This window comes from Neoarius graeffei, chromosome 13, assembly GCF_027579695.1.
Source record: "Neoarius graeffei isolate fNeoGra1 chromosome 13, fNeoGra1.pri, whole genome shotgun sequence".
NCBI classification, from domain to species: domain Eukaryota; kingdom Metazoa; phylum Chordata; class Actinopteri; order Siluriformes; family Ariidae; genus Neoarius; species Neoarius graeffei.
Window position 1 is genome coordinate 72,956,125 of NC_083581.1, and position 21,796 is coordinate 72,977,920.

Sequence of the window (21,796 nt, forward strand, 5' to 3'; positions counted from 1 at the left end):
TCTTGGCAAAAAGGCCAATAACAGGAGCCACAGTATATATGTATGACCATGGTTATACTGACACGGGTGCAAGTTTTCCGGCATGTGCCGGAAGCTCCGTTTTTTTCGGTTCTGAAAAAGTCATTTTTCCAAATCGTGTAAATCCGTTAAGATTTTTTTTGAGGGGGGTGGCCCTCTCACTCTCAGGGCCAATGATTTTCGGCAATCGCGGAAAACGGACGGAAATTACGGAATTTTTATAGTGAAACATTGCTCGCGTGTCAAAGTGTAACTGCCGCAGAAGGCTTCTGCGTAACTGCTGCTAACGCCCAAGCAGACATGCCTTTCCGGTCAAGGCAGCTTTGTCGGTGATTGTGATTGGCTTGTGGCACACCTAGCCAGCCAATGAGCTGCTTGTTTAGTGATTCGCTCCCCACGTCGCAACCAGAATGGCGACCGCGAAAAAGAAACGAATGCTATATGGTTGCCAGTGGCGAGTGTATTTCCATTGCAGTGGTTTCTGACTGACTTAAATTGCTCTCTGGTGCTTCCTCACAACATTTTTGGCCTTAAACACAAAAGGTTCGTCCAATTTTGAATTTAAAATGTAGTTCTGAGGGACAATCAAAAGTGAATTTAAATGCCTGGTATTGATGCCACTGCATATGGAACCAAATGATAATTCTTAGAACCTGCATACTAAATGACAGGAGTATAATTTAGTATACCGTGTATATACTGGTGCAGAATAGAAGTATGCCATTTCAAACACAGCCTAATGCAGAGCTATTTAAGTCTGTGACTCTGCAACCCTGCTATAACGAACTCCTTTGGGCACGTCCAGGTAGTCCGTTGTAATGCTGAAATGGACCCACTTGTTACACCAAACACTCGGGTTATATGCGAAATTTTAGGCACATTCTCCTTATCAAGAATTTCTTCTTCTGAGTCACTTTCGCAGTTCGTTGATTGAGTAAAAGGATCACGAACGGAGGCTATTTATTTATTTATTTATTTTTGACTGTTCTGGAAATGTCCACCCACTGACTCGCTGGTTTTTTTTTTTTTTTTTTTTTCCCTAAATCCTCACCTTTCAGTTCAATGGGGTGTTTAAGTTTAGTGGTATCAGCAGTCATTTTGTACTTTCATCAATCCTTTTGATCACCGTTCTTGATAATTGTTAGTGATTGACCACTAAGCAAGGCTTGTCAAGCCTTTATGGCATTAACGCATTGTTACCTTGACTGCGGACTTGATTACTTATTGTTCCTCTTTGGTGGGAAGAGGAACGCATGGCTCAGTGTGTCATGTAAGGAGGTGAACGATGGATATAATTGCCAGACGAGTGTTTATTTACAAACGGGCAGGCAAACAGTTAAAAAAAAAAACATACGACAAAGGCGGGGTTGTGAAACGGGCAATGGTCAAGCGAGGCACAAGTATAAAAGGCAGAGTTCAAATACACAAAACGGTCAATGGGCGGCACGGTGGTGTAATGGTTAGCACGGTCGCCTCACAGCAAGAAGGTTGAGGGCCTTTCTGTGTGGAGTTTGCATCTTCTCCCCGTGTCTGCATGGGTTTCCTCTGGGTGCTCCGGTTTCCCCCACAATCCAAAGATATGCAGTTAGGTTGAAGTGGGGCGGCCTTGGGCTGAGGTGCCCTTTAGCAAGGTGCCAAACCCCTGATTGCTCCCTGGGCGCTCTGGTGTGGCTGCCCACTGCTCTGTGTGTGTTTGCTGCTTCAGATGGGTTAAATGCAGAGGATGAATTTCACTGTGCTTGAAGTGTGCATGTGACACAGGTTTCTTCTTTTTCAAAACCAGAACACAGTTACAAGGCCTGGTAACATGAGACACGAGGTACAGCTTCGCCAAGTGCTTAAAAGCGCATGCTGTGATTGCACTCTAATCTGGAACAGGTGCATAGTAATTAGTCCTAATGGTGCTGCGCGTGTTGTAATCTGTGGCATGTGCTCAGAGCGCTAACACGTGGACATGACTGCTGACTTATTTAAGCCTCCGACTCATTGTCACTAAAGGTGAGGGGGACACAGTTCGTTATATGTGGAAGTTTGTAGTAAGAGTTTGTTATAGCGGCGTTGCAGTGTACTTGGTCGAGAATCCAACTGGAGTTTTTGGTTTGTCATTCTGAAAATTTGATTTTAATTGTTTTCATAAAAACGCACACGAGCAGGCCTTTCGTGTTTTCAGGCACTTGTAAGAAAGTGTTTTTTAATTCTGTTTGTGTATTCTCAGGAGGCAGCACGTCGGCGTGAAGAGGAGGAGAGGCGAGCACGAGAACGAGCTGAGGAAGAGGAGGCTCGGTGTCTGGAGCGTTTTCTGGAAGCTGAGCCCCTGGATAGTGCTGAGCTCCATGCTTTCACTGACACAATGCTGCCAGGCTGCTTCCACCTGCTGGACGAGCTGCCAGACACTGTGTATCGTCTCTGCGACCTGCTTATGACCGCCATTAAAAGGAACGGCTCCGAGTACAGAGACCTCATTCTGCGCCAGGTTGTCAACCAGGTCAGTCACATCGGGCTGGGGACACGGTCATGTCCGAGAACTATTTAATTCATACTACGTACAGGGAGCCAGAATATCTAATGTTTTGTATATTATAAATTTAAATCTGCCAAAGCCATCCTCGAGCATCTAATGATTAAAGACCTGATTTTGCACGGCTCCGATCCATCCTGGAAAACATCCAGACACTATGAATAAATGTGGAAGTGTAAAACTAGGATATTAAGCCACTGAGATGGCACAGTGATTTTCCGGTTGAGAGTACGTTGTGTGCATTCCGGCTGCCGCTTCTCACCAGAGCTTTTTATTTTATTTTCTCTCCTTTTTTTTTATTTTGTGTTTTGTCTGCCGGTGGTGGTGTAGCTCCAGGCCCAGTTTTGAGCATCGGTTCCCTCCAGGCCTTGGTTCGCCGTGGGTGATGCCTGTGCTCCTTGCTATGGGCTGCAGTGAGCTCGTTGTTCATTTTAACATCGTGGTTGTCCAGCACTCTGTGCAGCAGTCCTTTAGTGCTGCCTGTCACGATAACAAATTTTGTTGGACGATATATTGTCTCAGAAATTATTGCGATAAACGATGTTATTGTTGACGTCTTTTCAAGACAATTTTATGCCACTAGTAAAATAATAATGATCATCCAAGTACACCCTTTCAAAGAAGAGTAAACTTTTTTTTTTTTTAATTAAGTCAGCTTATTCAATTCAACAGTGGAACATAAAAATATGAATAAATAACCTAAAGAAATAAAACAATCAAACAAAACCACTCACAACAAAAACAATAAATAAAATACAATCTATGGCTCTTCATTGCACTTGAGTAAATATTAACTTGGCACAGGGTAATAAAAAGACATTCTTTTCTTCACAGGCAACATTCCGCCAATCCAGTTTCTCAAAGATTAGCACCCAGATAAACAAAAAGTGTCAAGTAACAACGTGTTGCCAGCTGTCGTTTGGATAAAAGTAACAACAATTAGAACGAGAGAGCATGTAGGCGAGGGCGGAGGTTTGGTATTAACGTTGGTGAGGACAAAAACCCAATGCCAACCCCCAGTGGCGCCAACTTCAGGTCAACATTAGAGCGTCACAATATTTTGCTCCGTTGTGTTCCACCAAAAGAGTCTCCAAAGTCCAGACTTTTAAAATCTGAAGTTCAGAACTGTAGTAACTCATGAATAATAATATGCATTTTCCATATTCATTTGATTAATTGCAAATCTTGCATGTGATGATTAACTCATTCTACCACTGTGCAAATGTGTTTTCCAAGCGAATAACGCACTGACTGTCGGGAGGGTGTATGCTCCTTTCCCTCATAAATGGAAGTAAAACCCATCCGGAGCCTTAAAGTGCCATTCCACCATTGGATGTATTCTTGGGCATAAAATACAATATATTTTATGACAACATGACTAGACAGAGAAATCTTTTAGCTTCAAAATGATATATCAAACATAATTTTTTGACAACGACAAGTATATTAATTTTGCGACCAAAGTCACCTACCCTTTTAATTTCCGCGCGGTAGTGAAACGTGATGTCATCGGCAGGTTCCCCTTCTTGTGTACCACGTGTCGGTCTATTTTTAGACCAGGAAACCCCCAAAGTGAGAGAGTCATTTCTCCTCGTATATGGGGGCCAAAAAAATTGCGAAAAATTGAGTTAATCTTTCAGTTAGCTAGATTTATTGGTATTAGCTAGATTTATTGGTATTATTTTTATCGTGTTCTATCCGCCATTGCTGGTATGTGCCACGTCACGTGGTACACAAGAAGGGGAACCTGCCGATGACATCATGCGCGGAAATTAAAAGGGTAGGTGACTTTGGTCGCAAAATTAATATACTTGTCGTTGTCAAATTGTTTGATATATCATTTTGAAGCTAAAAGATTTCTCTATCTAGTGATACCGTTTATATATGTTGTCAAAATATATTGTATTTTATGCCAAAGAATACATCCAATGGTGGAATGGCACTTTAAACACTGCGTTCCATGAGGCCGGCAGGGGGAGTCGGCTCTCTTCTGTGGGATCTGTAACTAGTGTTAGAATGCTAGTTTAAGCTGATATGCGATTTTGATCTAACGGTAAAACAGGTCGAGGGCTCGAGAACTTTTTTTGACACGTTGAAAGGTTACAGTTTTACTTGGCAACAGAATGTATCTGAATTCTGATTGGTGGTTGTTATATTATTGCCCTTTTGTTGTCTTCTTGAGCCGAGAGAGGGGAGGGACGGGGCTCTACAGAGAAGTTTCTAGCCACCGCTTTCAAATGAACCCCCTCGAAAACCGATCAATTCAGCGTATGGGTGTACTCGGTATGTGACGTTTTTAAGAGAGGTGGGGGTAACCAAAAATTTCTGATCAAGAAGGCGGAGGCTGTTAGGCTTATTACGTGAAAAGGTTTTATTTGATTGTTCGTGGCCCAGACACCTTTTAATGTCCACATCACCATCGGGTGGTTGTTGTTTTTACGCGTCATGTTAGACGAACTCGGTCAGGGCTCTGCAGGTCTTAACTGAAGCGCTTCAAATTAAGGCTTAGCGGGCTGCTGAAGTTTGGAGGCACTTCACAAGCAAGACTTAGTGCAGTATTAGCCAACATTAGCACAATTTGATATGATTTAATAATGTCTTTGTGACCTTAATGAACACCAGTAGTTGTGTCAAGTCGGATTGTTATTTACATACCACGCAAACTTAGAAAACAGTCATATTCGTATGTTGTCGTTTTTACACACTGAATACGAACTGTTGTTAACTGATTCATTTTACGAGCTAATCTAACGTTACATTCCTCAAGGACAGTTTCGCCAGTATCTCACTGGGCTGCGACGAGTTGGAGACGCAACAATTGCAATAAAATACGCGAATTGGCGACAATTTTCACTTGGAATCACAGTGAATTGATATTCGCGTATTTTACCGCAATTGTTGTCTCCAACTAGTCGCAGGCTGCCGCAGCCCGACTTTCCCTCGGCAGGCAGGGAAGTCGACAAGGCATCAAGGAAACTGACTTGAGAAGGATTCGCGACGGCTTTGCGACACTAGCGACGCATTTGTGGCTATTTTGAGAGAAATTTTGTCGCCCGAATTTTTTGAACATGTTCAAAATTTCAGCGACGAAGGAGCGACACTTTGCGAGGAAATTGAGAAGCCCCGCGAATGTTTCAAGACACTTTTGAAACACACTCGCGAATGACGTTCGCAAGCCCAGTGAGATACTACCCATAGCTAGCTTACTAGCTAGCAGCCGGTCACTGCAACCGCACTTGTTAATTGACATGGTAGCCGAACTTGCTTGCTGTTTTCGCGACCATGCCCCCAGAGTGAATATTCATGAGCGAATTTTGCGTGGTTTCACCCAGTGGAAACCTACAGTAACCGTTTGTGTGCTGCGCACGGAGCATGATGTGTATATATATTTTTTTCTCTTCAATCAGAAATATTAGTAGGGACATATTAGCCGTCGTTTGATATTGGTCAGGACCCGTCCATACCCGATTCGACGCCTGTGGTCTGTACAACAGAGCAACGTGGTGGTGTTGTCTTTTCCCCATTCAGTGGATACCCTGGCTGGCTAACTGTTGCATGCTGAGAGGCCCCGCCTCTGACAGAGAGCCGCGTGAGATGACCGAAAACAGTGCGGCGTTTTATTCAGTCAGTGGGTCAAGCTAATACTCTGGCGACTTGCCTTTGTAGATGCCAAAATCGCGGTAAAAAAAAAATTAAGTTCATTTTCATTTACCGTACGATAAGTCGGTATATCGATTATCATGACAGGCCTACTTGGTGTGATGTTCTGAGCGATGTTGCTCGGTGGCTGTGCAGGCGGTTCGGGACATACCAGCGTTCTGCGTGGTGGTGCTTCCGTGCTCGCTTTGTGGATCCATGGCGTGATGTTGCCCGGCAGTGCTGGCGGTGCGGGACTTGTTTTCATGCGCCTTTTGATGGGACTGTGGGAATGCTACACCATTGGAATGACATCCTGACGTCTTTTTTTTTTTTTCTTGTTCTTCCTCTCTCCCTATAATTATAAAGCGACCTTGGGTTTTGAGAAAGGCGCTATATAGACTTAAATTATTTCTGAGTCTCTCTCCCATTTCCCCTCCCCTTTACCTTACGCCATACATGTACATAAATCCTCCTGAGATCTCTTTACAAAAACAGACCTGACCACGAGGCTGCGTAGGTGATTTTACCGATTTAAAATGAAACGGATCAAGTTTTTTTTTTTTTTTAATGGTTATGCAGTATTTAGGTGTAAGACTGGTGTTTTTATTCAAAATGCAGTTCAGTAACAGCAAGTAGGCCAGCATACTTTTTAATCTTCAAGTTGTGATTATTGTGAGGAATGTGTTGTCAGGGTGTGTTTGTGCTTGTCAGCCTTGAAGTTGTATTGTGGACTGGATTGTTATTAAGGCTGTGATGTATGGAATCAATTTTGTGCCAAAATGTTCATAGAATACTTTTGAAATATCAAACAAAAACGACAAATCAAAATTAAAAAATCTTAGTCAAATTTTTTTAGACTGGCAAACAAATTATTCGTGTAATCGTGCAAAATATCAGTCTATTACTCTTCAGAAACCTTTTATTTTTGTTCCGCAGCTTTCTCGTTTGCGCTCCCTGACTTTTTGCTTGCAGTTTTGGCACAAACTTCACATGTGGGTGGGCTGTCCAGGAATGCATTCCCATTGGCTAACTTGTGTTTGACTGACAGCTACGCTCAGCGATTCCCCGGAGGCTGTTGCGGCCATTTCCTACTCGGATTCTGGCGGACTGTTTGACGAGTGACCGATCCACTGACGGTAAACAAGGATCGAGTGGACTTCAGTGGCGACTATGATATTGAATTAATTCAACAAAGTGTAAGTGCGGGACAAATGTGCTGTATGTGTTGCAGTAGTGCACATTATGCAGGTGTTTCGTGGCAAGTCAAATGTTAGCCTTAGCTCCACTACCCAATATAATAGCTGTCTTGCTAACGTTAAACACGCCTGCATAATGTGCACTACTGCACCACATACAGCACATTTGTCCCGCGCTTACACTTCGTTGAATTAATTCAGTATCATAGTCGCCACTGAAGTCCACTCGATCCTTGTTTACCGTCAATGGATCGGTCACTCGTCAAACAGTCCGCCAGAATCCGAGTAGGAAATGGCTGAGCGTAGCTGTCAGTCAAACACAAGTTAGCCAATGGGAATGCATTCCTGGACAGCCCACCCACACGTGAAGTTTGTGCCAAAACTGCAAGCAAAAAGTCAGGGAGCGCAAACGAGAGAGCTGGAATCGCAACCAAAATAAATTGCGTCAAACAAAACTGAGAAAGCTGCGGAACAAAAATAAAAGGTTTCTGAAGAGTAATAGACTATTTTGCATGATTACACGAATAATTTGTTTGCCTGTCTAAAAAAAAATTGACTTTTTTTATTTTGATTTATCGTTTTTGTTTGATATTTCAAAAGTATTGTATGAACATTTTGGCACAAAGTTGATTCCATAGTGATGAGTCCTCCTAAAATGAACCATGAATGATAACTCCTGACTAGCAGTCATGTACAATTTCCTGGAAAATGCACTTTTTTTTTTTTTTTTTTTTTGAGTGAGGATGTGTTCAACTGAAGGGTTTCTTCTTTGATTTGATTTTTGCTTTGCCTTGCCTCGATGTGAGGCTGAGTTTCACCACTGCAGTTTATCTCTTTTGGCTGGTCGGTGAAACATGAGTAGAAAATCTCATCAGAGTTGAATTTGATTGAAGGTTTGAGAGCATTAGCAAAGCTGCAAATCTCTCCTTGTCCAGCAAAATGATGGAAAAAGTCATTGCAGCTTAGCACTTAGAGTAAATACAGCCTTAGGTTTTCATATGTGAGCTAGCACCTGCCTTCATCACTCTGTGTCTGTGTGATAGGTGTGGGAGGCTGCCGATGTGTTGATAAAAGCTGCTGTGCCACTCACTACCAGTGACACGAAGACCGTTTCTGAGTGGACCAAGCAGATGGCAACGCTGCCCCAGGCCTCCAACCTGGCCACGCGTATTCTCCTCCTCACTTTGCTCTTCGAGGTACATGCGACTGCAATTTTCATTTTCCGTTCTCTCGCTTAAACGAGTATTTACAGGAACTGAAACACCGTACCTTTTTAATTGTTTCGTAAATGTGCTTGCTGTCATACCTTGCATAGGTACAGACTTCATACATGTATACTGATTTGTGTGTGTGGATGTAACGGTACTGACGTGTTGTCATGTTGCAGGAGCTGAAGCTGTCGTGTGCACGGATCGTGGAGAGTAGTGGCGTCCTGACGGTGCTGATTAAGCTGCTGGAGGTGGTTCAGCCCTGCTTACAAGCAGCCAAGGAGCAGAAAGACATCCAGACACCCAAGTGAGTGCCAGCCGTCATGCGGATGGAAGTAATCCAGATTAGGGGACACAGGAGGTTTAATGGTGTTTCCTAGCTGCATGTTCAGAGCCTTCAGCCTCGGTCACAACCGGCTGTACGTGCTCTTACGGCTGGTCTACGTGCAAGAAACGCACAGAGGGCGCACGTGTGACATGCTGATTTTCGAGCCGCAGACTGGCCGCAGAGGTTCTTTGTCGTGTCAAACAAACTCTACGGGCGCTTACGGTTTTTCAGGTTGCAAGACAAACTTGCGGCCGACGTGCGTCTTTCGTATGATTTGCTGGTGTCAGGTTTGGGCAAAATGTCAATTTTTTTCGTACGTCGCACTTGCGGACTCCGTATGTGTGTCGTGCGCCCCACATACGTAATTAGTGCGGCCAACGCGCGTTCAGATATTTCGTATGTCATCCATGCTTGTCGAGTAAGTCGGCCGTGTATTGGCCGTACGGCGAGAGGGCGTCAATCGCACGAAAACTCGGGTATATAAAGCTGCAGGGGTGCCTACGGCCATTTGTACACGTAGGCTTTGAGAGAAAATCCAATTTCATTTCATTGCATTGCTTCAATATGCCGAATGCAAAAGGGAAGAGGAGGATAGAAAAGGTGTCGGAGAGAGAGGGGGTGACGGAGAGGGAGGAGAGAGAGAGGACAAGGAGCAGTGAGGAGGAGGATGAAGACCACGACAGTTGGTACGCACAGTGTACAGATCGTGCGCAGTTCTTGCAGCCTTCATACGAAGCCTGCATGGAACGCATGGTCAGTACGATTAGTGCACGTTTGAAGGACGTTGGTCTTACAACTACATGTGTTGGCTGTACGAATGAAGCGACAGCCGTACGTCCGAGCAGCCTCAGATTTCGTGCGTGGTACGCACGTTCGACTTCCAGGTTGTACGTTGGGTGCGCGGTGATCTTACTCCTTCATGGTCACCACAACTACGTTCTCCACGAACAAAAAAAACTGCAGCGATTTGGGAAACGCCAGAAATCGTACGTCCGGTTGTGACCGAGGCTCTAAAGAGAGACATTTTGACACTTTTCCCTAGCAACTGTGAGGAGTCCCAAAAAAAAAAAAAGTCTCATTGGCCATCTCATTAGCGGGCAGGGCAGACATTGTGGCACTTGTGTAATGTTTAACACATTTTGCAGAAATAATTGCTGGAAAATGATGTTCTTAGCAATATTAACAAATATATAATGTGGCTTATTCATTTGAAATGCCCAGTTTTTTTTAGTCAAGCCATTATCTGATGTTACTTTGACATATTATACATGATCCTGTCGTCATCCAGCCATTAGATGTCTGTGCAAACTGACACTGCGAGGTATAATTTGGTTCTGTCCTGATACCCTAATTACATGTGTGTGTACTTTGTCTAGTTTGTGAATGAGTCTTGCATACCTTTTTGCTATTTCTAATTTTTTTTTTTCCCTCCCCCATTTTTGTAGATGGATCACTCCAGTGCTCCTGCTCATTGATTTCTATGAGAAAATGGCCGTTTCTTCCAAACGAAGAGCCCAAATGAACAAGGTGTGTGTGTGCTGCTGAAATATAGTCTCTTATCAAGGTACAGTATGTAGCGTGTTCCATCATCCTAATCCCGTAATAAACAATTGAAAAATTTCCCTCATCAGTACCTTCAGCCCAATGGGAATAATTGGCGGTGGTTTGATGACCGCTCTGGCCGCTGGTGCAGCTACAGTGCCAGTAACAACAGCACCATAGATTCAGCCTGGAGAGCGGGAGAGACCAGCGTCCGGTTCACCGCAGGCCGTAGGAGATACACTGTACAGTTCAACACTATGGTTCAGGTGACTAAAGATGTACTGTATTGTCTTTTATAATGTGCTAATACTGACTGTATTTGTGACAGTGACCATATACTGTGTGTGTGTGTGTACACACACTATACATGCATACATGTTATTTACCAGCTGGGAGGTCTGTATCGTGAAATACCGTGACCGAGGTCTTGAAAGTATTCAAGGCCGAGGTCACGGTATTTCACTATACGGACCGACCTTAAGCTGGTAAATAAAATTATATTTATTTTTTTACCAAATTCTAACAGAAAACGAGAGCGCCCGAAAGGGAAAACCGAGCCGAGCCGCCATTTTGAATCCTCATTCACGGCTGTAATGCAAATGGCTTCCTCCTCGGTATACAAGTGCACTTCCATGGCAGGAAAAAAAACTACATTTTGCCGCCTATGTAGTCCCCTATTTATACAAATAATAGGAGTCATTCAGGATTCAGCCATGTTTTTGCTCGGTGTTAGCAACAGTTACGTGTTTTCAGCTTTCTCCTGAAATGTTTTATTTTATTTCTTCTTCCTCAGGGTAGTAAAACTCGCTTTCGCTGTGAAAACTGTCGTTATCGCTATCCATGCTGTAAAATTAATACTGTTCTGAGAAATGCTGGCAAAAATTTACAAGATTTTTGATAATCTTATAAATGTATCTTATAAATGTTGACACAAAATGCTACCATGTTTGTTGTGAACGAGCGAGTCGCCAGAGGTCCGTAACTGGGGTCCGTATCGTAGGATACGGACCCGCTTGCCAGCCAATCAGAGCGCAGGATTTGGACCGCGTAAAAAATAGATATTAAGGGCCTTGTCCTTGGCTGTATGGGACTACAGTGATGTCCTCTATTTTACTTTAGGCTTTATTGAAAAGTAAAGATATGGTAGCTTTGAGGTGTTCCCCCCCCCCCCCCCCCCCCCCCACACACACACACACGTTTTATTTCAGATCATCAAAAATAAAATCTCGATTGCGTTCTGAATAAATCCAGAAAATTTGAATAAACTTGAAATTCAGCCTGGGAGCATAAGAGCCTTCATCAGGTATTACTGCGAGAGGCATTTGCTGAATAAATGCTTCATAAACTGCATATTTATGTATGCAGATGCTGTTATGCATTGTTTAATGGAATAAGTCAGTCTACAGCGTGCTTAGTATAAATCATTTACAGTTCAGAGACTCTTTAGTTTCACGTTTAGTCATTACAGCATATAACCGAATGAAATTTGTCAATTCAGTCTTATCGTGAACATGCATTTTGACGGTTTTATCCATCTTGTGCAGGTAAATGAGGAGACGGGGAACAGGCGGCCTGTCATGCTAACAGTGCAGAGAGTACCTCGAATGCCCAAACCCAGCAAATCTGGCAATGCAGCCGATTCAGAGCGAGAGGAGGAACAGAGAGCGAAGAGTGAGGACACCCAGGCTGACGCAGGTGAGAACCAAACCAGGACTGATGCATTTTGCTTTTCAGATAACTTTGACTCTTTTTATACTTGGAATAAGATTTATTTTGGAAACGAATACCGAATCTTTTTGCTGGTACAGACCCAGCGTCCGTAGCTGTCGAGATGGCGCCCCCTAAAGAGGAAGCGGAGCAGAAGGAGTCATCGTCATCCGGTTCCGCCGTCCCTCCTGCTGCTTCTCAGGACTCCACATCTGGATCCAGTGGCATTGTAGTGCAGGGCTTGACTGAAGAGATGACCACGGTCCTGATCCGTGCCTGCGTCAGCATGATCAGTGTCCCTGTGGACCCAGACACGCTGCACGCCACGCTTCGGCTATGCCTGCGCCTCACGCGCGTTCACAACTATGCCATGATGTTCGCTGAGCTCAAGAGTACACGCATGATCTTGGGCCTGACCCAAAGCTCCGGTTTCAACGGTTTCACGCCACTGGTCACTCTGCTCTTCCGCCACATCATCGAGGACCCAGCTACGCTGCGACACACCATGGAAAAGGTGCCTCGCTTATTCACTGTTCATTTCTTTACAATTCTTGTTCAGATCATTTGTTTTCAGTAATATTTCAAATGCGAATTCGCTGATAAGTCTACATATTCAGCAGCGCTACGGAATTCATTGAGGAAATATAATGAATCTCACACACCTTCCTGTTAAAGGTCCCATGGCATGGTGGTTTGTTGATGCTTTAAACGGGCTTGTGGAGGTTTCCGGATGTTATATCCGCAGCCTTTCTCGAAATGAACCCTCAGCACGTAAATATAGCCTCCTGGGAGAAAGCCCCATTTCAGCGCTTTTCCCAGTGCGTCGTTTTGCTAATGAGAAGCGGGAGGCGGGGAAGGGTAGAGGGTGGGGGCGGGCCATGGGGGGAGGGGCTTGACCAAGCTGCGCGCGCACACATACTCGCTGCTATCAGCGCCTGTAGCCACGCTGCTAAGACAAAACCCCGTTCTCCCTCGGACTCCTTTCGTAAACTCAACGTGACACAGAGAGAGAGAGTGTTCGGAGTGGTACCGTATTTTCTGGACTATAGAGCGCACCTGTATATAAGCCACATTCGCTCTATTTAAAATTAAAAAAAAAGATATACAAGCCGCACCGGGCTATAAGCCGCAGATATCTATGTTGAAAAATTAGATATTTACTGCATGTACAGAACGATTTTGTACTGTAAATGTACATGTATGTACCTGAACAGATTCTTTCCGAACAGTGCCTTTTAACACGGCAGCAACTTTGCTGATTAAAACGGAACAGAACCAAGAGAAAATAACCGGTATTTATTTACCTTCATTTCTCCTGTGTTTGAAACCACAAGTCACTTTAATCATCTTCGCTGGATTTGAAAATAATTACCAGTTAGTAATTTGTCGTGCGTGTTCTATCTGCTAAAGATCTGCTAATTCTTCTTTGCATTGATTTTTTGTCTATCTTATTTTTGATTCTACTTCCGGTTAGAGCGCCCCTAGCGGTGGAAGAAAAATCCACAGAATAGCCGCACCTTTGTATAAGCCGCATGGTTCAAAACCTAGGAAAAAAGTAGCGGCTTATAGTCCAGAAAATACGGTAGTTTACGAACGTATAATACCCTAGGCTTGAACACGCACTCCATAACCAAAGAGGATAGAAGCAGCAACTACAACAACATATCGCTTATCCAACAGAAGACATGCATTGCGGAGCAATAGTCAAACATAAGCTCATAAGTTGCAGTCAATTTCCAGACTAAACTCAGTTTAACAGAGCATGCTGCATGCTCTTTAGTTTTGTAGCGCAGATTACCTGGCTAACTGCAGGAAGCGGTTAGCTGCACAGCTAATGTAGCCATTGCTAGGCTAACGCACCGATTTTAAAACACGGCAAAACGACCAGTTATACACTTACTTGTTCGGTGTTTGTGGCTGATGCGGCAGGGACGCTTGGTACGGACCCAGGCTTCAGTGACCGTTGATGTGCAAAACCTGCCCTGTACTGTCCCAAGTTGTGGAAACATTCCTCAGGAAAATGCTTCCGACAAACACACACCATCTTAGGTAGACTCGACGGCGTATTTTTGAAGTAAATAAAAATTAAGCCACTGTGTCTTCAGGGGCTCTCCCGTCGGCAGTAAAAACAGACTCCTTTCTGTGTTGTCACATCCATGTACAGCGCAACTTCCATGTTTCGCTCGCTTAGGTGATGCCATGTTGTTGTGTCCTCTATGGTCTCCTCACTACAACTGGGCGGGGCAATCCATACAGTGAGTGGGAATCCGGGGGGGGCGTGGGGATCATCTCCCTTGCTGACGTAGTAAAGGGAAGAGTTTATCAACATGCCGTTTTGACGTGCCATTCTCAAATGTTGAGCATAGTTTGGTTTACACATTATGAAATTTCAAGCCACTGGGGTGACTTAAGAAGGTCAGAGGAACTCATTTTAACGTTAAAAAACCTCAAGTGAAAATTTCATGCCATGGGACCTTTAACTGTATGTGCTCACTGAGGTACAGCATGTCATGCACAGTAAAACAACACGACTTTTAAAGCTCGAGAACAGAGGAGGATTCAAGTGCCTGGAAGTTTTCAGTAGGGTTTTTTTTTTTTTTAATGCAGAAATTTAAAGGGATCACATTGGCATGAATTTATGATTTTCCTACATCTGAAGGCAAGGGTCATCTCGTTATCTCTCTAGCCACTTTATCCTGTTCTACAGGGTCGCAGGCAAGCTGGAGCCTATCCCAGCTGACTACGGGTGAAAGGCGGGGTACACCCTGGACAAGTCGCCAGGTCATCACAGGGCTGACACATAGACACAGACAACCATTCACACTCACATTCACACCTACGGTCAATTTAGAGTCACCAGTTAACCTAACCTGCATGTCTTTGGACTGTGGGGGAAACCGGAGCACCCGGAGGAAACCCACGCGGACACGGGGAGAACATGCAAACTCCACACAGAAAGGCCCTCGCCGGCCACGGGGCTCAAACCCAGGACCTTCTTGCTGTGAGGCGACAGCGCTAACGACTACACTACCGTGCCGCTGGCAAGGGTCATTTTTAGCATATTTTTCTGGGCAGTTAAAATTAAGGTTGTGTAAATTTTTCAAATATTCAGTTGTGTACACTGTCGTCTTTGTGTGTATTTCTTTCTGAATTGGTCCCGTTTTCAGGTGGTTCGTTCTGCAGTGACGAGTGGGGCAGGAAGCACCACGTCTGGTGTGGTATCTGGTAGTTTAGGCTCTCGGGAGATTAATTACATTCTGCGAGTGCTGGGACCAGCGGCCTGTCGGAACCCTGAAGTTTTCACAGAAACTGCCAACAGCTGTGTCCGCATCGCTCTCCCAGCTCCGAGGGGGGCTGGAACAGGTACGAGACTTTTTTAAATTGCAGAACAGCCCTTTTATCATCCATTAAACAGACACTCTGACCCATTGGTACATCTGTTCAGTGTACTTATTTGCTTCTTACAGCGGCAATGCAAAAGCATCCAGCTCTGTAATAGTGGGTATTTGTTGCTGGAGACAGATTTATTTTGCTAATGCAGAAGGATGCGAGAGATTAATGGTCCAGCAAGCTACTGCTGAGTCGTGAGCGGAGTTTCTTTTGAAAATGCCAGCTATGTCTTCTAACAATAAAGATAAGAAATGATTCCGGATTTAGAACTGTTAGAAAGCAATACCCAGCTGTACAGGGGTGCTTGAAAGTTTGTGAACCCTTTAGAATTGTCTATATTTCTGCATAAATATGACCAAAAACAACATCAGATTTTCACACAAGTCCTAAAAGTAGATACAGAGAACCCAGTTAAACAAATGAGACAAAAATATTATACTTGGTCATTTATTTATTGAGGGAAATGATCCAGTATTATGTATCTGTGAGTGGCAAAAGTATGTGAACCTTTGCTTTCAGTATCTGGTGTGACCCCCTTGTGCAGCAATAACTGCAACTAAACGTCTGCGGTAACTGTTGATCAGTCCTGCACACCGGCTTGGAGGAATTTTAGCCCGTTCCTCCGTACAGAACAGCTTCAACTCTGGGATGTTGGTGGGTTTCCTCACATGAACTGCTCACTTCAGGTCCTTCCACAACATTTCGATTGGATTAAGGTCAGGACTTTGACTTGGCCATTCCAAAACATTCACTTTATTCTTCTTTAACCATTCTTTGGTAGAACGACTTGTGTGCTTAGGGTCGTTGTCTTGCTGCATGACCCACCTTCTCTTGAGATTCAGTTCATGGACAGATGTCCTGACATTTTCCTTTAGAATTCGCTGGTATAATTCAGAATTCATTGTTCCATCAATGATGGCAAGCCGTCCTGGCCCAGATGCAGCAAAACAGGCCCAAACCATGATACTACCACCACCATGTTTCACAGATGGGATAAGGTTCTTATGCTGGAGTGCAGTGTTTTCTTTTCTTCAAACAAAATGCTTCTCATTTAAACCAAAAAGTTCAATTTTGATCTTTAGCAAACTGCAGATGAGCAGCAATGTTCTTTTTGGAGAGCAGTGGCTTTCTCCTTGCAAGCCTGCCATGCACACCATTGTTGTTCAGTGTTCTGATGGTGGACTCATGAACATTAACATTAGCCAATGTGAGAGAGGCCTTCAGTTGCTTAGAAGTTACCCTGGAGTCCTTTGTGACCTCGCCGACTATTACACACCTTGCTCTTGGAGTGATCTTTGTTGGTCGACCACTCCTGGGGAGGGTAACAATGGTCTTGAATTTCCTCCATTTGTACACAATCTGAATGTCTGTGGAGTCCAAACTCTTTAGAGATGGTTTTATAACCTTTTCCAGCCTGATGAGCATCAACAACGCTTTTTCTGAGGTGCTCAGAAATCTCCTTTGTTTGTGCCATGATGCACTTCCACAAACATGTGTTGTGAAGATCAGACTTTGATAGATCCCTGTTCTTTAAATAAAACAGGGTGCCCACTCACACCTGATTGTCATCCCATTGATTGAAAACACCTGACTCTAATTTCACCTTCAAATTAATTGCTAATCCTAGAGGTTCACATACTTTTGCCACTCACAGATATGTGATATTGGATCATTTTCCTCAATAAATAAATGACCAAGTATAATATTTTTGTTTCATTTGTTTAACTGGGTTCTCTTTATCTACTTTTAGGACTTGTGTGAAAATCTGATGATGTTTTTGGTCATATTTATGCAGAAATATAGAAAATTCTAAAGGGTTCACAAACTTTCAAGCACCACTGTACATTCGAGCATTACTTGGGGAAAAGCAGCAGTATAATGTGTCTTGTTCATTTGTTGATTTTGTTTTTGCTGCTCATTTGTTTTGCTTTTTTTAAAAAATTTATTTATTGATTATTTATTAATCTCCCTTCTCTCTTATTGCCTTAGCTTCAGATGATGAATTTGAGAACTTCAGAATTAAGGGTCCTAATGCTGTACAGTTGGTGAAAACGACACCACTGAAGCTGTCTCCACTGCCACAAATCCCAGAAACCATTAAAGAGGTCATCTACGACATGCTTAATGCCTTGGCAGCGTATCATGCTCCTGAGGAAGGTAACGTCAATAGAATAATACAGGAGTGTGACGCATGGTACAATGCTATATAGTTTTTTTTTTTCCTTCTTCTCACCTTCATCACTCCTGTGTGTAGCAGAGAGAGGAGAGGAGCGACTGGTGACCGTACCCGGCAGTCAGGACCTCTGTCAGATCCTGCAGGACGTCGGGGATGATGTTTACCAGCAGTACAGACTCACACGGCAAGGGAGCGACTTTGACTCTCAGTCTGCTTTCCACATAAATGTGAGTCGGCATGTGAGGACTGAAAATTCACTCGTTATTCAGTAGAACATGTGCTTTAACCCTTCTTTTTATATAATGGTGTGAAGTGGTAGGTTGTATACAGTGCTGAGTGTAAATGAGTGCACCCCCTTTGAAAAGTAACATTTTAAACAATATCTCAGTGAACACACAATTTCCAAAATGTTGACAAGACAAAGTTTAATATAACATCTGTTTAACTTATAACATGAAAGTAAGGTTAATAATATAACTTAGATTACACATTTTTCAGTTTTACTCAAATTAGGGTGGTGCAAAAATGAGCACACCCCACAACACAAACTACTACATCTAGTACTTTGTATGGCCTCCATGATTTTTAATGACGGCACCAAGTCTTCTAGGCATGGAATGAACAAGTTGGTGACATTTTGCAACATCAATCTTTTTCCATTCTTCAACAATGACCTCTTTTAGTGACTGGATGCTGGATGGAGAGTGATGCTCAACTTGTCTCTTCAGAATTCTCCAAAGAAAATAATTTCTTTCCACCACAAAGGTGAAGGCTACAAGAAGATCAGCAAAGCTTTACTTATCAGTCAGAATACTGTCGCAAAAGTGGTGCAAAAATTTAAGAAAGATGGAACTGCAACCATCTCACAGAGACGTCCAGGTCGTCCACGGAAGTTAACACCTCGACAGGAGCATCTTCTGATGAGAAGGGTTGAAGAAATTCGGCATGCAAGTTCACTGCAGTTATCTAAAGAAGTAGAAAGCCAAACCGGAGTGACTGTTTCCCATGACACAATACGGCGTATGCTGCAGTGGAATGGCATGCATTGGATGCCGTCCACGAAAGAAGCGCCTCCTAAAGCCCAGGCACAAAAAAGCCCGCCTAGAGTTTGCCAGGGCCCATGCTGACAAAGATGAAGACTACTGGGACTCTATACTCTGGAGTGATGAGACCAAGATAAATGTTTTTGGAACTGATGGCTTCAAAACTGTATGGCGTCGCAAAGGTGAGGAATACAAAGAAAAATGCATGGTGCCTACAGTGAAACATGGTGGTGGCAGTGTCCTTATGTGGGGCTGCATGAGTGCTGCTGGTGTCAGGGAGCTGCATTTCATTGATGGTATCATTGCTCTATACTGAAAGAGAAGATGCTACCATCACTCCGTGCCCTTGGTCGTCGTGCACTTTTCCAACATGACTAAACACACATCTAAGGCCACTGTTGGATTTCTGAAGAAGAACAGGGTGAAAGTGATTCAGTGGCCAAGTACGTCTCCTGATCTGAACCCAATCGAACACCTATGGGGAATTCTGAAGAGACAAGTTGAGCATCACTCTCCATCCAGCATCCAGTCACTAAAAGAGGTCGTTGTTGAAGAATGGAAAAAGATTGATGTTGCAAAATGTCGCCAACTTGTTCATTCCATGCCTAGAAGACTCGGTGCTGTCATTAAAAACCATGGAGGCCATACAAAGTACTAGATGTAGTAGTTTTTGTTGTGGGGTGTACTCATTTTTGCACCACCCTAATTTGAGTAAAACTGAAAAATGTGTAATCTAAGTTATATTATTAACCTTACTTTCACGTTATAAGTTAAACAGATGTTATATTAAACTTGTCAACATTTTGGAAATTGTTTGTCTTCATTGAGATATTGTTTAAAATGTTACTTTTCAAAGGGGGTGCACTCATTTACGCTCAGCACTGTATATCTAATGCCATGGAAGTTTTTTTTTTTTTTTTTGGTCCCCAAAACTTGTTTAATTTAAATCCAAACACCCTTTTTGATAGTCATTCTTTTATCGCCTTTCCTTAAAAAAAGAGCATGCCGTGACAAAAAGTGTGGTATTGTCATATCTTGCCCAACTCTAGCGATGTGGTTGCATATGAATGAAAAAGCAAGTAAGCAATGTGGGTTTTTTTATTTTTTTTTATTTTTTTTAAACCCTTTCCCCTCTCTCTACCCTCAGACTCAGGTATTTGCTGCAGATGGTGCAGTTGCAGAGTCCTCCCAGTCTGGAACACCTCAAGGAGAGGGTAAAAACCTTTTTCTTTTTCTCCCCATATACATTTATAGCTCTCTCCAAAGCACCTTGCAGATAGATCAGCTTTTAAAATTCAGTGTCTACCCAGTGCCCTGTCTGTGTTTTTTGTATTCTGACTCCTTTTTTCCCCCCTGCTCCAATTCGCTTCTCAAGCCTCAACTCCTGAGGAGATGCGAGAAGAGAAGAAGGAGCAGGAAGGTGACCGGGGAGGCACTTCGGAAGAAAGCAGGGCGGCAAAGGCCAAGGCCAGCAAACCCCTGATGCCCACCTCCACTATTCTGCGGCTGCTCGCAGAGCTGGTACGCTCCTATGTGGGCATTGCCACGCTTATCGCCACTTACAACTACACCGCTGGCCAGTCTGAGCTCATTAAAGAGGTGAGTGGATAGAGGGAGAGCTGCATGAACATAGGCTTCACTCTTGATTTGCATATTAATCATGTACAGTAAAAATGCTCCTCCTCAAATTTTGGTCTGGAATTTCAAGTAGGTCATCATTTTGTCTTTGAAACAGTGTTTCTGCTGAATTTGAAAGTGATTTTTAAAAATAATTGCCAGATTAATATTCTACTCAAAAGCAATAGAAAGGGGGGGGGGTTAAATTCCCACTTGTAGATATCCCCCACCCCTTTAATTAGACTAATGTTCTGCGGCTGTGTGTTTTTCTTGCAGGACTGCAGCGTGTTGGCCTTCGTGCTGGATCATCTGCTCCCACACACTCAGAACTCTGAGGATAAGGACACCCCTGCCCTTGCACGCCTCTTCCTAGCCAGCCTGGCAGCAGCAGGCACTGGTACAGAGGCCCAGGTAACCCTGGTCAACGAGGTGAAGGCTGCTCTGAGCCGAGCTTTGGCAATGGCAGAGGGCACAGAGAAACATGCTCGGTGAGTTCAGCTGGTTTTAATAGCTTTTAGTATAAATACGCAGGGGCGGCACGGTGGTGTAGTGGTTAGCGCTGTCTCCTCACAGCAAGAAGGTCCGGGTTCGAGCCCCGTGGCTGGCGAGGGCCTTTCTGTGCGGAGTTTGCATGTTCTCCCCGTGTCCACGTGGGTTTCCTCCGGGTGCTCCGGTTTCCCCCACAGTCCAAAGACATGCAGGTTAGGTTAACTGGTGACTCTAAATTGACCGTAGGTGTGAATGTGAGTGTGAATGGTTGTCTGTGTCTATGTGTCAGCCCTGTGATGACCTGGCGACTTGTCCAGGGTGTACCCCGCCTTTCGCCCGTAGTCAGCTGGGATAGGCGAGAGCTTGCCTGCGACCCTGTAGAAGGATAAAGTGGCTAGAGATAATGAGATGAGATGAGATAAATACGCAGGTGATTTATAGGAAATCGCATGCACTGGTCAAGAAATTCAGACGATCGAGAGTCACGGTAAGGTAGAATTGTGATTTTTATTTTATCCATTTCAGAACAAAGTATTTTAGTGAATACCGGCTCAGTGAAGATCGGTGAAGAATCACCTCGACTTCGTCTCTGTTATTATTCACTTTGCCTTGGGTGAATAATTATGAATTAATAATTGGCACTAATAGTCAAACAATCGAGGACATTAGTTTAGCACTTAACTGACCAGTTAAATATTTCAGTTCAAAAACTGTTATTGCATAGAATTCTCATCGAGCATCAGATGCTTGTAATGTTTAGTTATTGTTTATGAATGCTGGCTCTGTATTTTTATTTTTATATAATTGTCTGGATCAGTGGTGTTGAATGTGCACTGCTGTTGGTTTTATTTTTATTTTTATCCTGATTGAATTTTTAAATTGGTGCTGTTCAGCAAAGCTGTTTTTAAATAGAGTAATCAATCAC

General features: G+C 43.6%; 1 protein-coding gene across 8 annotated transcripts in view; it reads left to right on the plus strand.

Moving 5' to 3' along the window:
- Positions 1-21,796, plus strand: part of huwe1 (HECT, UBA and WWE domain containing E3 ubiquitin protein ligase 1) — a 144,938-nt gene that overhangs the window by 49,034 nt on the left and 74,108 nt on the right. For 7 of the 8 annotated variants that reach the window (XM_060938489.1, XM_060938495.1, XM_060938493.1 and 4 more), the window contains 13 exons: positions 2,234-2,503; positions 8,415-8,567; positions 8,759-8,886; positions 10,353-10,434; positions 10,539-10,715; positions 11,994-12,144; positions 12,258-12,670; positions 15,324-15,519; positions 17,536-17,703; positions 17,801-17,949; positions 19,913-19,979; positions 20,141-20,364; positions 20,659-20,870. In XM_060938489.1, coding sequence (XP_060794472.1) covers positions 2,234-2,503; positions 8,415-8,567; positions 8,759-8,886; positions 10,353-10,434; positions 10,539-10,715; positions 11,994-12,144; positions 12,258-12,670; positions 15,324-15,519; positions 17,536-17,703; positions 17,801-17,949; positions 19,913-19,979; positions 20,141-20,364; positions 20,659-20,870 — 2,390 coding nt within the window. The remainder of the gene's footprint in view (positions 1-2,233; positions 2,504-8,414; positions 8,568-8,758; positions 8,887-10,352; positions 10,435-10,538; positions 10,716-11,993; positions 12,145-12,257; positions 12,671-15,323; positions 15,520-17,535; positions 17,704-17,800; positions 17,950-19,912; positions 19,980-20,140; positions 20,365-20,658; positions 20,871-21,796) is intronic. The other variant, XM_060938492.1, reaches the window with a different exon arrangement.